The following is a 17,743-nucleotide window of genomic DNA, read 5'->3' on the forward strand; positions in this document are numbered from 1 at the left end:
TTATCATTATTCATTGTATTATTACTGTTTTATCAAAAAAGGGGCCTTGCAGTTAAAATATATCAACATTGCATTATCTTTGGTATCATATGTTTCAATACCTATTCTGGACCTATATATATATATATATATATATATATATATATATATATATATATATATATATATATATATATATATATATATATATATATATATGTATATATATATGTATATATATATATATATATATATATATATATATATATATATATATATATAATTGAATATAATAACTCTAAAGTATCAGTTTTATACAACTCAACTTTTTATTTGATTCTATTTTGCAAGCACAGATCTAGAAAACAATCATTTAATGCTATTAATAGTGATCTACACTCCAATAAATATAATTCTGTCACGTTTATGTTTGCTTAAAACCATTATTATTGTAAATTATACTATTACATTTTGTTTGAAATTAAAATCTTATTTTGCCAGTGATGGGTTGCAGCTGGAAGGTCATCCGCTGCGTAAAATATATGCTGGATAAGTTGGCGGTTCATTCTGCTGTGGCGACCCCAGATTAATAAAGGGACTAAGCTAAAAAGAAAATGAATGAATGAAAATCTTATAATGATTGTCAAATGATTTGTCAAATCCTTTGAGAATATTTTTAAAAATAAAGAAGACTCTATATTATTTATACTCTTTATTATTTAATGTCTCTTAAAATAAAAAGTACTAATTTTCTTTTTTCCATTTCTTTGCAAGTAGACTATTATAAAATAGTAAAATGCACCATTTTCACTCATATCTGGACAGAAATTTTAAGTTAAATTAACACCATGAACGGACCTTTGCTCATAAAATTATGCATTATTAAAAATTAAATTCATCATATGTACATGACATATTTTGGTGACACATTTAACGCTCGCTAGATGTATAAAGGATCCCTGATAAATGTCCATTGTCGAGCTCTGATTCTGGCACACATCTCCTGCGTCATCATTGCGCGCCTTTACGAGTTTCACTAAGCGGCACTTTTGTCCCATTGAATGGGCAATAGAAAAAATAGAGCGTAGAATAGTCCAACTAACCCGTAGTTAATTGATTACAGCTTATCATCAGAAATACAAATATTCCGAGATGATCGATACCATCGAAAAAGAAGACACTATTATTAGTGAGGAGGAAGCTGCACAATATGATCGCCAGATTCGCCTGTGGGGTCTCGATGCTCAAAAGAGGTTCGTGGATAAAGGTTTCGAGCAAAAAAACAAAACTTAATCATATTTTATGGATCTTGTTTTTAGATGATTGTTTGTGTGTGCAAAAAACATAAATTATAAGTTGGGTTAAATGTAATTAATTATTGTGATTAATCCATCTTTCACAGTCGTCTGAAATACAATGCGTGAAAACAATGTTCGTAACTTACTGGTTGTATATTGCCAACATAATAATGAATTAATGTTATGTACGTGTTTAGTACTTGTCAAATGTTTTAAATCTTCATTATTTTAAATGTTATATAATAGTCTCTCATGCTCACAACATGCGCATAAAGGTGAACACATATTGTATTACACGATGTAAAAATAAGTTTTCTAGTATCTAATATGTTATGTGAATTTCTGAAATAAATGCACAAACATTACACATTTGAATGCTCTTAGGTCACAGTCTCTACAAAGTGGCACTAAGTAACTGTTCATACAGTTATACATAATATACAGTTGATTTCTAAAGCATAGTGTGACACCTTAGACTGCAATTTAATAATGATGGTCTTTTTTAACTTAATTTTTAGCACATAAATTCACTCATGGTGAGCAAGAGAGGCTTTATTAACAACATATAAATCACCATGTTTCCAAACATTTGACCAGTACAGTAATTAACAAACATAACTGCATTTTCAGACTGAGGGGATCACGAGTACTTCTTGTTGGTCTGCGAGGTCTTGGAGCAGAAGTAGCAAAGAATCTTATTTTGGCTGGAGTCAAAGGACTGACCCTCCTGGACCATGAGCAGGTATCAAATAAAGTGCTGTCTAGCATATTAGCATTGCACTCATCAGACATCTTTATTGAATGGAAAGGAGATACATCCATTCATTTTCTTTTTGGGTTAGTCCCTTTATTAATCTAGAGTCGCCACAGCGGATTGAACAGCCAACTTATCCAGCATATGTTTTACACAGCGGATGCCCTTCCAGCTGCAGCCCATTACTGGGAAACACCAACACTCATTCAGGCACATACACTACGGACAATTTCGCTTACCCAATTCCCCTGTAGCGCATGCTAAGTGCCAACTGACCCCCCGAGGCTCGAACCAGCAATCTTCTTGCTGTGAGGCGATCGTGCTACCCACTGCGCCACTTTGACGCCCTAAAAGAAATGCAATAAAATTGAATTATGAGCACATTAATAGAAATATAACTTGGCAAAAAAAATTCTTATGACTTCCATCGATCAGGTGACTGAAGAGTCCAGGCGCGCTCAGTTCTTGATTCCTGTGGATGCAGATGGTCAGAACCATGCTCAGGCCTCTCTGGAGAGAGCTCAGTTCCTCAACCCCATGGTGGAAGTAAAGGCAGACACTGAACCAGTGGAGAGCAAACCAGATGACTTTTTCTTTCAGTTTGATGCGGTGAGTTACAAAGCCAACATTATATTCCTGGAAACTGCATAATTTACATAAATAAAGCATACAAAAAGGCTTTTATATGTAATAATAATAGTAATAGACACTCTTTAAATAATAACCACAGAATAATAGTTTGCAAAGGCAGAGAGCTAATTCCATCCGGAAATGCTCTATTGCTTAAAAAGAGGCATTTCATATTTTACAACTATTTATAAGTGGTAAATGGCTGAAATTAATATCCAGTGGTAACTATTTTCAACTTTTTTTCCCCAAATATAGTCATTTTAAATTGAAAATGTGGTACTATTTACATAGTTCAGGTTATAAATCAATGAATGTGATGATACAAGGTTTAGATTTTTTGAAAGTATTAGGCGTAAAAAAAAAGAGTGTGTGTGAATAATTTAAAAAGTGATTAGCAAACAATTCAAAACAATCACAATAAATGCCTAAAGTTGATCAATACTATAATTTGTATCCATTTATTTTGTAATAATAAATTATAAACAATGCGCTACAGTAAATAAACTTCTTTAAATGTAATTATATTGTTTTTTTTTTTCGCTTTATATTGTTGTCTAAATGTATTATTAACTTAGTGAGTTATGTTTTGGTCTCACTGTCTGCTTGTTAAGTCGTGACGTATGGAGTACTGTTTCTGGGTCTAAGCCGCTTCTCATTTGAATCGAGCAAATATTTGTTCATGACCATTTTACATCACACATTAGAGTTGATTTTATATAAAATCATGATGTACACAATAGTCTCTGGGCTTGCTACATCACAGACACCAATATTATAACTATTTATAAAAATTTATCACTTTCTGGCCACCGGTTATTAGGCATGGATATTTATATTACTATCGTGATTTTTGAAAGTATTACATCGCTTTGTAAACGTTTATTATTTCCATTTGTTGAGCCTTCCCATACAGTTTGATAAAGCAGTTGGACCTGGAAGCAACTTTGCATGACCTCACACTTAACAAGGAGATGTTGATATTTTTTATTGAAATGTTTAAAAATAGACAAAGAGTTCAGATGCAAAAACCTCTAAGTGCCATCTGAAATTTTCTCCTAAAATTATAAATTTTTCTCAGGCTACTGTGTTTAAGTTGAGTAATTTCTCTTTTTTGTCAATATGTTATTTTTATTACCTTTATTGTTAAATTAGAGAACATAAATATAGGAGTCTTGGAAAAATGCCTAGTTTAAACGAAATTTCAGATTGCACTTAGAGATTATAGCATCTGAACTCTTCATATGAAAACATATATGAATCCCTGTAATAAAAGCACTTTCTCATACTTTTGACAATACAAGAGACGTTTTGTATTTTCAACATAGTCATACAAAAAGGAATACATTTTCCAATTAAAAAAAAAACATATTTGCAAAAGTTTAAATGATCACATTAATTTAAAGAAGAATTAAGCCTAGTATTTCCTTCACCCTGCTATACTTGTTTGAATACAAGTTTAGAATTAATGCTTGTTTATACAAATTGTTTGACCGAGTGTTGAAGGCATGGTTGTGAACTTGGTCTGATATTATTTATTGAGCTATTATTTAATGAATGTTGTAAGAAAAAAATGAAGATGATGTAGAAGATCTTAATGAAAATGTTTATACATCATAGTAGTCTCCAAATACACGGCAGTACCCTGTTTTTATCAAAGTCAAAATGAACCCTTAACTCTTAAACTCCAACCTTTTATACTGTTTTAGACTTGCCTTTAGGTGTTAATAAAGTTGCTCCTTGGCTGTTGATACAGCTGTTTTCTCTATCTCTACTGTATGTTAATGCCACTTTCACACCATTGATGAGATGATTCTCTGTGCCACATATCCATCCCCATTCTACAGTTGTTACCATTTGGTCAAGATGTAGTCACCTCAAACAATGCAGAGATAACAAATTATTGAGTTGTCTTCTCTATCATAATTCAGCCCTTTTGGGAAATGAGCATCAAACGCACTAATTAGAATTTAAGTTGGGTCGAGGCAGACTTAATTTCTTTTAATGTTCAAGAGAATTGTAATTAAAATATAGTAAAATCTTTATTTGCAAAACAGCATTTTTGTTCAGGACTTTCACAACACATATTAGAATAACCATAGAAATCTAACTGTGCTAAAAATCCCTTACAAAATGTAATTTTTCTATGGAAAGTGTCTGTTTGACTGGCTGTAATTTTAAGATGAAGCGTGAAATCTATCACAGTTGTGATAGAGATTCATCAACACATCAATGATTAATTAAGCATTAATATTTTAAATGAACCATCCTTTTGTTTGCGCCTTTCATGTCCACTAGATGTCTCAATACACAATTGAGCATTATCATTTATAACTTCTGTTTTTGCCTCTTTTTTTTTTTTTTTTTTTTACCCCTCAACCTCAGCATGAACCCATCTATGAACAATCCGCTTCAGATCTAGACTCAGACTTTTATCTACGGCTTAGTTTGGTCTTTTGCAAGCTCGTGCTCCTCTTTTTTTCAGGCATATAAGATATTCCAGGCCACATTTTCTTTCAATCAGGCCTGTTGTTGGCTGTGGAAGGTGCAGGCAGCATGCATAGCCTGTTCAAAGCACAGACAGGCGGTCTTTCATCTCGTCTATGTCTGGGCGCTGTCTGAACTTTCCCTCTGGGAGCGTTAGCAAGAGTTCATGAGGAGGAGGGAAGAGATGCTGGGACACCACATTATCTATTCTCTTTTATCTGATTCTCTCCATTTCTTGAAGTGCACAGGAAGTATTGTGTGTTTATGCGTTTGTCTTCTCTTGTGCATGTGTGGTGTCATTTGGAAGCAATTTTGTCAAAAACGATGCAAAATTATTCAAGAGGAAGCAAACAATAGACTGAATTAATTCATCGTCAAGATGATCTGTACATGTGTGAATGCATCGTTTGAGGGATGAAGAACAAATTCTATGCGGTACAGGGCATTGCTGTTGCTGGTGATGTGGAAACATTTTTTTTAAAGTAACCAATTTCTATTCAGAAAATAAGTTGTATGTATTGTTAATTATCGAAGGATCAGAATCACATATTTATAAATGACTATTAATCTATTTATACCTATTTTTAAATGAATTTCATTTATGTATTCAACTATTGAGATATATAAGTAAGTAATGTGTATTTATATAGCGCATTTATCGTGCATGTCCAATACACCCGAATCGCTTCACCATCCTTTGGGAGGGTCTCTCCACACCAACACCAGTGTGCAGCATCCACTTGGATGATGCGACAGCAACCACAGGACAACGGCGCCTGTGCGCACATTACACACAAGCTATAAGGGGAGGGGAGAGACAGTGATAGAGCCTATTCGGTGAATGGGGATGATTGGGAGGCCATGCTGGGTCAATGCAGATCGAGGAATTACACCCCATCTCTTTAAGAGAAGTGCCAGGGGATTTTTAAGGACCACAGAGGCTCAGGACCTCAGTTTAACATCTCATTTGAAAGACAAACTTCATATGTCAGAGAGAGCTGTTGTCTTGTGTGGTTGTGAAACAGCAGTGCCATTATTTCTGTTGCAAAAAGTCAATAACCACAGTACTAAAATATAACTTTAGACACAAACACTGATGTAGCGGTCAAAATGGAGTAAATCACCAACAGAAAATTCAAATGTTAAAAAGAATATTGAGACTTCAAAACGTTCAAATGAATATGGTTTTACTTTCGTTGTTGTGGCACTTGGTGATGACAAGTAACTATTAAAAATTAATTGAAAGGGATGGTGCTGCTTTAAATCAGTAATGTTATCTGGCTTTCTTGATAAACTGTTTTGTTAAATTTTGCCATCATTTACTCACAGTACACTTTCAACCCTTTGAGTTTAACGAAAGGGAAGATATTTTAAAGAAAGCTGAAAACCTGTACTCACTGATCTCCACTATAACTGTTTTTCCTAACTATGCATGTCAATCATTACAGGTTTTTAGCTTCCTTTAAAATATCTTAACCTTTACAAAGAAACCTGTATGAAAAGTAAATATTGAGTAAATTTTGGGAGAACTATACCTTTAATTAATCATTTGTTCAATAGATTTGCTAAAAATGCTGATTAATCCATTAATAAAACAAGTAAAGTCCTTCTTTTAAATAATTTAAATAATAAATAAATCTAATTAAATAAATGTTATTTAAAGAGACTGCAGCTAGTTGCTAGGTCCTCTATGTAAACTATTTGTCATTTTGTTTAGTTGTTTATTTGAAATTGTCAGAGAATTGTCATCCCTGTGGTCCAGAATAGTGAATATCTAATTTAAGGCAATTTAGGACGTATGTAAATAAAATCATGCTTTGGGAAATTATATTTAGAAAATAAAAAGTACAATTATTAAATATTAAGTGATTTTAATAATAGGACGAAAAAAAGACTAAATCAAAGTTTTGAGATGAGCAGACATTTGTTTTATAAAAAGTCATAATTAGGACTGACATAATATGCCATTTATTTTTATGCCATAATTATAACTTCTCTCAGTATGACAATGTTGACATTATTATTTTAATCTCTGTTTTAAGTTCTACCATGACAATCACTTTTCTCATAATTTTACATTTTGTCTTGTAGTTATGACATAGTATGTGGAAAATTTATTTTATCTCATAATTAATAATTGATGCATACATTTTCTTTTGTGGCAGAAATGGTCATTGTGCCTGGCATCTTTGTGAGGTGATGTTGTTACATTGCATTTTGTGGAGTAAACTGAACTGAATTATAGATTTGCCACCACAGACATCATGTAATGCCAAGTGGCAGCCGTTTAGCGGTGGCATATGGGAAAAGCTGGTACCTCTGATTGGTATTCCATTGTGGCATGTTTTGTTTTGCCTTTCCATCCTCTAGGTGTCACTGCCTGATAAAGATGTCTTCTTTCGAGTTGTCTTGCTGCCTGGAGGCACATAATGCTCACAGGAAGAATGTCAAAAGACAATGTCTCGCCGTATGTTTCGTAATGTTTCTCAGATTCCCAGATGAACTAGAACAGTGAAGGTGTTATTCCTCAGGGCACAATTACACTGCAACAGTAATTTCTGAGAAGTGTTGTTGATATTCAGGTGTGGGTTACGTAACCTTTGAACATCATTGGAAATAATCCTGCTTAGATAATCAGTTCATTTTGGGTTTACTTTAAACTGCACGGTTATGGATGGTGTTCTGACAACGAAAGTAAACAAACAGAATCCATGTCAGCAGATAAAGTGATGATTCAGTTGTCCTTGAAGATCCACCCAGTTAACGCATCATGGCACGTGCCATCAGTATCACAACTGGGTATTAATACGCCACCCCGTTCTTATCTCAAACCCAAAATGTGGGGTGTGGGATGTTTGGGACCTTGGATAAGAATGCTAGTGTTCTGGTCAGTTTTTTGTCTTTGCCAAACTTTTTCCTTCAAGTTTTTGGTTCTAGTGGTGAGACAAGGACCAGGGGTGTGTGTGTGTGTGTGTGTGTGTGTGTGTGTGTGTGTGTGTGTGTGTGTGTGTGTGTGTGTGTGTGTGTGTGTGTGTGTGTGTGTGTGTGTGTGTGTGTGTGTGTGTGTGTGTGTGTGTGTGTGTGTGTGTGTGTGTGTGTGTGTGTGTTGTGTGTGTGTTTGTGTGTGTGTTTGTGTGTGTGTTTGTGTGTGTGTGTGTGTGTGTGTGTGTGTGTTAAAGAAGAAAATAATCTCTTGTTGGAAGAGTGCTGATGTAGCAGGTGTGTGTATCGGCTATCTGTGATGCTAAACAGATCTTATTGTCAAGTTTTTATTTGAAGTTTCACAACAAGGCATAGATTTTTGGCAAAAAAAAATTCACTCCTTTTTTTTATTAGCCAAATAAATTTCTACCTTATATTTAGGCCAATGTATTGTAAAATTTACATACTCCTAAAGGTCCATCTATTTCACCAAAAAATGTCTGGCCAAGCCATTGGGTTTTATTCAAAATGTGTTTTATGTACCTATCAAGGTCACTGATTTGAAAGCAGTTGTGCATTAATGTCTGTTGTTTGTTCAGGTTTGTCTGACCAGGTGTTCCAGAGACCTCATGGTTCGAGTAGACCAGCTGTGTGCCTCCAGGAACATTAAGGTCTTCTGTGGTGACGTGTATGGCTATAATGGGTACATGTTCTCTGACCTCGGCCAGGAGTATCACTATGTAGAGTAAGTTGAGTAACTTGGATGAAAATGAGATTGTGTTTGATTTTCTTGTGCACCAAATTCATGTTCCTGTTCAAACTTGTCAGAGAAAAGCCCAAAGTGGTGAAAGGGTCTAATGAAGCCAATGATGGTCCTGAAGCAAAGAAGCCAAAGATCGACCCCAATGAGACTACAATGGTGAAAAAGGTGGGAAATTTGGTAGATTAATTTCATAAACTATTTTTGATTTCTCAGTTTTCACTTTTAAAGTTAGTTATTGTAACTTTTCCACTTCCCTTGTAGACTATCAGTTTCTGCTCTCTGAAAGAAGCTCTAGAGGTTGACTGGACTACCGAGAAAGCTAAAAGCAGCCTGAAGCGCATTCCTGCTGACTATTTCCTTTTGCAAGGTAAAATTTTAGATGGGGCTTGGCTGATAAATTATATCATATCGAATTTCTAAAAATTTTATGTTGATAACGATGATGAGCTCTGCATATTTTTACTCTATATTACTCCTAAGTGCCAATCGCACTTCAAAAATATGCAACAACAGGAATAAATAATTGTGTTGATATTAGAGATTCACCTAATTTTTGTCCGCTGAAAATTGTCAGCTGAAAATAGTTCATGCTGCAAATTGTATTTTTTCGTGCTCTCGGTTCACTTTCCCGCCAGCAGCATCCTCCTTATGGTTGGGATACTCTTTAAAGGTGGAAGCATTCAAAACTTGTATCGAAATATATATTGTTATATCGTTCATCACAGAAAGGAATTATTGACATTGCATTTTTGTTTTATTGCCCAGCTCTACTTTTAGGTTATATTTGTTTGATTTATTTAATTTTATAACCCATGGAAAATTGAAAATGAGAAATAGACTATTTCCATTTGAAATAGTGACGCTTACAGAGCTATCTTCATCTGTGCATGTTGAGAACTGCTGGACAGAACAATTCCATTAAACACTTTGAAATGTTAATTGTGAAGTAACAAAAATTCAAGCAAATCTTTTTTATAGCTCTATTACAAATGAATAATCAGGTTCAAAGTGCTTTACAGGTACAAAAAAAAAAAAAGACAAATGACAAAAATAGACAATGCTAAAAATAGCAATGAAAAAAAGCTGCAAATGTGAAATAAATAATACTGAAAAGCAACAAAAAAAAAATTACAATATTGTTCAAAATTTTGGGCTGTTCTTTTCACAACTCAAAATCACTTCCTTTACAAAAATACAGTCATATTTTGAGATATTGTTAGAGATGTTAATAAACTTTAAAACAATTGTTAAATGTAGTTAAAATGTAATTTTCCCCTGCGATGGCACAGATGAATTTTCATCAAATCAAATATGCATTACTTTCCAACGTGGTTCAGTGTTTTATAGTTGGAAAAAATTGTACATTTTCACAGTATGTCTGATAATACTTTTTCTTCTTGAAGAAAGTCTTATTTGTTTTATTTCAGCTAGAATAAAAACAGTTTAAAAATTTTTAAAAACCATTTTCAGGTCAAAATTATTAGCCCTTATTTTCCAATAGTCTAAAGGACAAACCATCGTTAAACAATAACTTGCCTAATTATCTTAACCTGCCTAGTTAAACTAATTAACCTAGTTAAGCCTTTAATTGTCACTTTAAGCTGTATAGAAGTGTCTTGAAAAATATTTAGTCAAATAATATTTACTGTCATCATGGCAAAATAAATCAGTTTTTAGAAAGGAGTTATTGAAATTATTATGTTTAGAAATGTGTTTAAAAAAAATCTTCTTCCCGGTAAACAGAAATAGGGGAAAAAATAAACAGGGGGGCTAATGATTCGGACCTCAACTGTATATGCATGAATTGACAATAGAAAAATTGCCCATATCTACAAAATATTAGATTTATTAAAAAATTGTTATTATTAATATTATTTATTTTTATACTTAAAAATAATAATAATAATAATAATTAAAATAATAATAAAAAATTTAATATTTGAAATATAAAATAAACAAAAGGTATAAAAACTGTCCTTGAAGCATTAGAAGGCATTACAGGAAAATGTTAATAAACAAAGATAACTATCATAATAGATATTTTACACTTGGTTGACCAAGCTTTGATTGAGTCGCCTGAGACCGACACCAGGTGCAGACAGGACCTTAAATGGTTCCTTTTGCTGCAGTTTGTTTGGGCGACTGAAGGCAGTTCGTGCAGTCTGTTGTACACCGTTATCAGGGGGAGGGCCTGTTGATCTGTGTAATTATAGTTGATGTTTCTCTTTTTTTTTATATTAGCGCTCACCTGGTCTCCTCACCGAGACTGGCTCATTTTCCATCACAGGCTGTCCATGGCCAGTCATGTGCGGTGGCTCTCAAAAACAAAACATGCCACCTCCGCAGCTCTCTATCATTATAACCGCACCTCCGCCCCTCCCTCAGCATCTACTATTACATTTATGGAAAAAATAACATTTCCTATTTGTGCACTGAAGCAAGACTTTAAATAAGTTACTGTGCTTAAAAATACCACACATCAGTTCAAACAGCTTTTGAGGAAGAGCCGTTTCCTCTGTCTTAACTCACTGATTTATTTGAGGTTTTATCGCCCCACTGGTGCGACTATTACATCAATGATGGGTTTTTTTTCCAAAGCCTCAGATGTTATTTTCACAACCTGGAGAAAATTCTATAAAGAAATTCAGCTATGAAACTTGAAATTTCACCTCTGTGGCAGATAAAGTGAGATAACGTGAATGAGTGGGAGTGTGTTTCTTTGATGTGTGTGTGTATGTGCTGCGCTGCCAGGTGGAAATGCAGTGGGCTGAGGTTCATTGTGCTGCAGTTGGTGGGCAGTCAAAAAGGAGAAGTGATACTTTGGAAAATAGCCTAAAGGGGCTGAAAGCCTTTTCACGTGCTGCGCACATCTTCAAACACATCTCCCCTCCACTCACGTCCTGTTTTAATGTGGAAAACCCACTCTGTCTCTCTTGCTTCCTCCAACAGTGCTTCTGAAGTTTCGCACAGATAAAGGTCGCGATCCTCAACCTGACAGCTTTGCTGAAGACTCTCAACTGCTCTTGCAAATCCGCGATGATGTCCTTGAGACTATGGGCTTAAGCTCGGATTTGCTCCCCAACACCTTTGTCAGGTACTCACTTAACCAGAAACTCAATGTTGCCATTCATTCTCTTCAGCATCTTCCTTTATTTCTAACTGAGGATGTGAGTGGTTTGCATGAATGACTTATTTTGACCAAAATAATTGGTCTGGTTTCAGATTCAGCTGGGCGTTTTTGAGTGCAACAGAATAGAACTGAATCTAGGTGCTTTTGTCCCATTTTAAGAACAGCTGTGTGAAAATGCCCACAGATTCTAGAGTGATGTTGAAAATATATGAGAGGCAGCATAGCGTTCAAATACACTGACGTTACATTCAAAAAAAAAAAATCGACATTTCATTTTACTTTCAAACTGCATTTTTTGTCCTTGATCTCCATGTGCACAGCCTTTGAAGTTGAAAGTTTAACAGTGTGATTCTGTTAAATTAACTGCAAAAGCTCTGGGACCTGCATTTTAAATGTCAGAACCAGACATTTATGTCCTTTCGAATGTTAAAGTCAGTGTGAACAGGAAGTTGCTGAGACTTTTATTTGAGTTTGTTACTGTTCTTTCAACTGAGAACTAATGGTTAAAGGGGCGTGGTTGAGGGGTACAGTGGTCCCTCCCTCACTAAAAAGCTGTTCACTTTTCGCAGTTTTGCAGATTTTTCTGTGCAATTTAACATGCTTTTTTTCTACATCGCATTGTGTTCTGCGTCCTGATTGGCTATAGACCAGTGTCAATCAATCTCTTCTGTGTTGTGTCTCCTGTACAGTACAGAATGCATTCAGCGATGTATTTTATGTTTGCAAGTTTTCCCCCCACAATGTCGATGGAGCGTTCTGCACCCTCGAAGGCATCCACGGTAGCACCAAAAAGGCAGAGGATGCTAACCATCATACAAAAAGCTTAACTTCTGGACATGCTAATGGAAGGTAGCAGTTACGCGGCTATAGGGTTCCATTACAAAATAAATAAATCAAGATTAACTGGTTTTGATCTTTGGTTTCATTCTGTGGACTTATTTTTCTACGAAGGTTTTAACTTTGAGAGTGTTTAAACAAAAGAGAAAAGTGTGAAAATGTTAATGTCTGTCTGAGAAAAGTGTATAAAGTGTGTTGTGAGGGGTTTTACAGTCCTAAAACATCCATAATATTTAAAAAAAAAAAAAAAGCTGCGGATTTTGCCTATTGCGGGTTATTTTTAGAACGTAACTCCAGAGAATAATGAGGGACCGCTGTGTCGTAGCTGAAGCTGACAAACTAACGTCAACAGAAGGTCCTCCACTTCCAACACAGAAGAAAATGGCCAGATTTTGATTAAAGATTTCCAAAACAAACTTTTTTTAATGGAATAACTTGCACATATTAATAGCCCACCTAAAGAATAACAATGTTGACCTACAAAATAAACATTGCACATTTTGATTTCACACAGAATTGTTTTCAATTGTCAGTAACATTTGCTTTTGCAATTTTTCAACATTAAGTGTTGACTGAGCAGAGATCAAGGACCCAATTTGCATAAAAGCGTAAGTGAACAGAAAACCTCCGTGAATTACAACATTCCCCATGAATGTTTGTTTATTAACAGATTTAGTTTTTTTACAATGTGTGTAAATAGCGCTGACTGTCTGAAAAGTTATTCATAAACAGCTATATTATAGCCAATAGCAAGCTAGCAGGTCTGGACTGCATCAGAGGAAATAACTGACTGCATCAGCGATTACCCATAGTCTGTTTTCAACATTTTAAAAGGTAAGCTGAAGCTAGAACTGCAGTATATTTGTATATTGAAATGAGCAGGTCAGATGACATCAATTTAGAAGAGTCTTCTGCGTTTGATCACTCTTACCACACTCTTATGGCCATGACTCATTTGCTGACCTCATTCTCCAATCAGAGTAAGTTCTCTCTCTCATGATGGATCTCAGTTTAACCTGCTTAATCTGACAAAAAGCCCCCGACTGGTTTGGCACATGTAAACCAAGAAATAAGCTGCCTGAAGCAGAGTTTCATATTTTTAGAGTTTACGTAATTCCTGCTTTAAATTACTTTCAATTTATGGCATGTATATGTATGTATTTATTTATTTATTTATTTTTTTTCAGTTCTAGAAAAGACTTTATAGTGCATTAATGTGTACATTTACATTTTTGTCAGCTGTTTTCAAATGACAGACAGCCTTTTTTTTTCTGTTAATTTTAATTATGAAATATTCACACCTCACATGGTGAATATGTGACCGTGATGTACGACTGACTGGAATGCAAGTGGGACATTTCACTGCTAAAATTTCTGGCCTCATATGTGTCTGGAACGCAGCATTAAAGCTCGCATATACATACTTAATAAAGCACTGATGCCGTTTTTTGCCATCTATGAAAATGTATTCAGACTTATGCAGGGATCAGGAAGGGAATAAGAGTAGGTTACTCTTCTTATACTTTGAGATTCACAGGTTGTGAGAGTAGAGATTTTAACAAGACACTAACAAAAAAATAATAAAGATAATTTTGCTATGAAATAAAAAAATGTACATTTTCAAATGAATCTGTAATTGTAATATGTGCTTTGTATTTTGTGCATTATTTTTAGATTTTAAAACATTTCTTCTTGTTTAACCATCTATTGTGTCTTCTATATGTTTTTCACCAACATCCACCTTTTGAACTACCACATATAATTGTGTTAGTGAGGCCAGCAGTGGGCACACAACCTGTGGTTTGTGTGAGTCCTAATACCTCAGTATAGTGAAGGGGAAACTATACTGTCAGTGAGGAGACGTTAAACCGAGGTCCTGACTCTCTGTGGTCATTAAAAGTCCCATGTCACATCTCATAAAGAGTAGAGGTGTACCCCAGTGTCCTAGCCAAACTCCTTCTTTCTGCCCTTGACAATCATAGCCTCCCAATCATTCCCATCCCCCGATTTTGCTCTATCAGTGTCTCTTCACACCCCCTATAGCTGGTATGTGGTGAGCGCACTGGTGCCCTTGTCCTGTGGCTGGTGTCACATCATCCAAGTTGATGCTTCACACTGGTGGTGGTGTGGAGAGACCCCCCCCTCACGATTGTGAAGCGGTTTGGGTGTATGTTCATACACAATAAATGCGCTATATAAATACTCGTTACATTTGCGATGGCTGTCTGTTTTTTAAATATGATTTTTGACATGACTTACAATAAACATGAGTATAAAAAGTGAACTGAAAAAAAACCAAATAGCTGAACAGCAATTTTTTCCCAACTTAATTAGCACTCCTGGCTTGTGTTTTCTGCTCACAGTTACTGCTTCTCTGAGATGTCGCCGGTGTGTGCTGTAGTCGGAGGAGTTCTTGGACAAGAGATTGTCAAGGTGAGATTTAAAGTATTCTTTATAGATTTGTTCATTGTTTTATATATACATATATATACATGAGTAGCAGTGTGATATGGCTTAGTGTGCCACCAGTGACGATATACAGCCATGTCGCACACCTACGAGTGTGATATTGCATTTATACAACAGCTTAACGGCATAATCATGTATATAAAAAAGAAAATCAATTACGGAGAGTCTAAAAACCCTTTTGTATGAGGAACTACTTTCTTTCATCATTCAATCACATCTGCAGTTGACATCAGAACAGCAGAAATCGTTGCTACTTCACACACGTCACTTAAGAGCTAGTATTTGAATGATTCTCTAGCATAATGTCTGAAGTGATGACAAAACAGCTGATTTTGCTCACATTTCAAGATTATAAGGCTGAATAGCATGAAATGCAATCAGTCTACTGATTAACTAGCATTTCTCTGTTGCAATCGGAAAATCACAATAATTAACCCCAAAAAAGCCAAAGCATCTCAAACATTACCAGATTGCTGTTGGGTATGCAATAAGGAAAAATCACATGCGGCCAATTCTATTCACTGAACTAGTCTGCAGTAACGAAAACAGAAGACGCATTAGAAACAAACAGATGGTTAACTCAGGTTCTACAAAGAGTGGCCAACACAAAATGCATATATTCCTGATATCTGAGTCCCATCTCACACTCAATACACTACAATTACTGTGATATAAATACAGCTCTACAACATACAAAAGAGAGAAATTTACTTAGAATGTCACTCACCAATTTTATAATAATTTGATCAGCTGTAGTTTGAAAATACATCGATCTTATCTCCTGTAAAGGCTAATTGTAAAGTTTCTGTTACCATCTTGTGGATGGACAACGTCAACCATCTTTGCTCTGCTCAATGACAGGCTGATAGATGCCATCGCAACGTATCTCAAAAATTATAACTATTAAAATTGGCACTATCCTTATAAATAAACTGCATTGGTGGAATCTAAACAACTACATTCTCGCCTAAAAAAGCCTCAAAAGTGCATTATGTTGCCCAACAGCTGCAACATTTGTCAAACTGTAGTGAGTTTATTGATCTGCTGTCACTTCATGTGGGTGAAGTAATACAGAAAGATGAGGAGGCTGTACGAATTCTGATATTGCAGAATATTATTTCAATCTAATTCTCCACCCTACACTTTCATAAAAAATAGTAAATTGTGATGAGGCGCAGTGAGAAGCGTATGGCAGCTGCCCTCTCCATCAGGATCTGGGCTAAATCCAAATGTCTTATCTGTGATGGTGTGTAAATGCCAGAAATGACAAGGTAATACTCCGGTCACTGATGAAATCCAGCGGAGAGTGGCTGAAATCTACTCATATGCTCCATAAACCGTGCGAGATTAAATAACCCAAAGCGTAGTGATGTAATCAGTCGGCCTAGATTGATAATTACCTGGATTATGGACTGTAAAAGAGGATCAGCTATACTCTGGTCCACCTTCAAAACACAAACCATTACCACCTCATACAACAGCCTTTGGTGAATGCTAAACGTCAATACCGCTCTGAGAGGGTGATGTCATTGCACCGAGCGGGATGCGGTGTGGTCTTTGTATGGGGTGTTGGAGTGAATGACATGGCTGGGCAGGCCTTGAACCCACATGGCGGTGGAGTGAAGCCAGGCTGTCTCGCCATCTCCCTGCATGATGAAACAGGCTGCAATTGGCATATGGCTCTCTGTTCCTCACTGCCCCTCGTCCATCAGTCTCCGTCGCCACAACAGAGAACGTGTCCGACGCCTTCAATCAAAGCAGTTCATTACCCAAGTGGTTCTGTGTCGGTGGCGCCTGATGTGATTTGTTTGCATGTGTTCCGCAGGCGCTGTCTCAGAGAGATGCTCCGCACAGGAACTTTTTCTTCTTCGACGGCCTGAAGGGCAGCGGGGTGGTCGACTACTTCAGCTCCAAATAAGTGGCCTCGGGAGAACACAGAGCCGTGCATGTGGAGCTCATCCTCTGCCAGTGGCCGCAGGCATCAAAATCTGTCTTTTGGACGATACCTTTGCGTAGCTGTTTGCCACACGTCAACTAATGCCAAGAGCAACCAGAACATTTTGTCCACACACTCTTGAATATTCATGCACACACATTTTTTTTTCCACCAGGGTTGTGATTTCTACTTTTTGTATTAAAATAATAAAAGACCAATGGAAATAAATGAGTGCTTCTAGTGTCTTTTTTTAAAACTCGGCAGCCACTGGTTTAGTCTGCTTACTAGAAATGAGTGATTAAACACTTCGCTTACCAATAAAAAGACTGTTAGTGGCACAGCTACAGTGCTCAAATTATTTAAGCATCCTTAAGCTTTTCTAACTCCAGATTAGTTTCTGATGCATTCATTTTTGGGTCCTTGTAAGGAACTGATGACTACATGCTTGACCTTTTTTATGCACCAAGAAATGGAAAGTAGGATTCACACCAATAACAACTACTGTATAACAATAACTTGTACCTGTTCTTATTATTCTGTT

At 35.8% G+C, this 17,743-nt stretch overlaps 1 protein-coding gene across 2 annotated transcripts; it reads left to right on the plus strand.

The window, feature by feature from the left end:
* The first annotated feature begins 957 nt into the window (after positions 1-957).
* On the plus strand, positions 958-17,427 carry sae1 (SUMO1 activating enzyme subunit 1). Of its 2 annotated transcripts, NM_001002058.1 has the most exon segments (9): positions 958-1,232; positions 1,908-2,019; positions 2,467-2,640; positions 8,667-8,812; positions 8,896-8,995; positions 9,092-9,197; positions 11,780-11,924; positions 15,161-15,230; positions 17,092-17,427. In NM_001002058.1, coding segments are annotated over 9 exon segments (1,047 nt in total). In that variant the 5' UTR covers positions 958-1,131; the 3' UTR covers positions 17,185-17,427.
* The last annotated feature ends 316 nt before the right edge of the window (positions 17,428-17,743 follow it).

The sequence above is a fragment of the Danio rerio genome, chromosome 15, assembly GCF_052040795.2.
Source record: "Danio rerio strain M-AB ecotype USA chromosome 15, GRCz13ab, whole genome shotgun sequence".
Classification (NCBI taxonomy): Eukaryota; Metazoa; Chordata; class Actinopteri; order Cypriniformes; family Danionidae; genus Danio; species Danio rerio.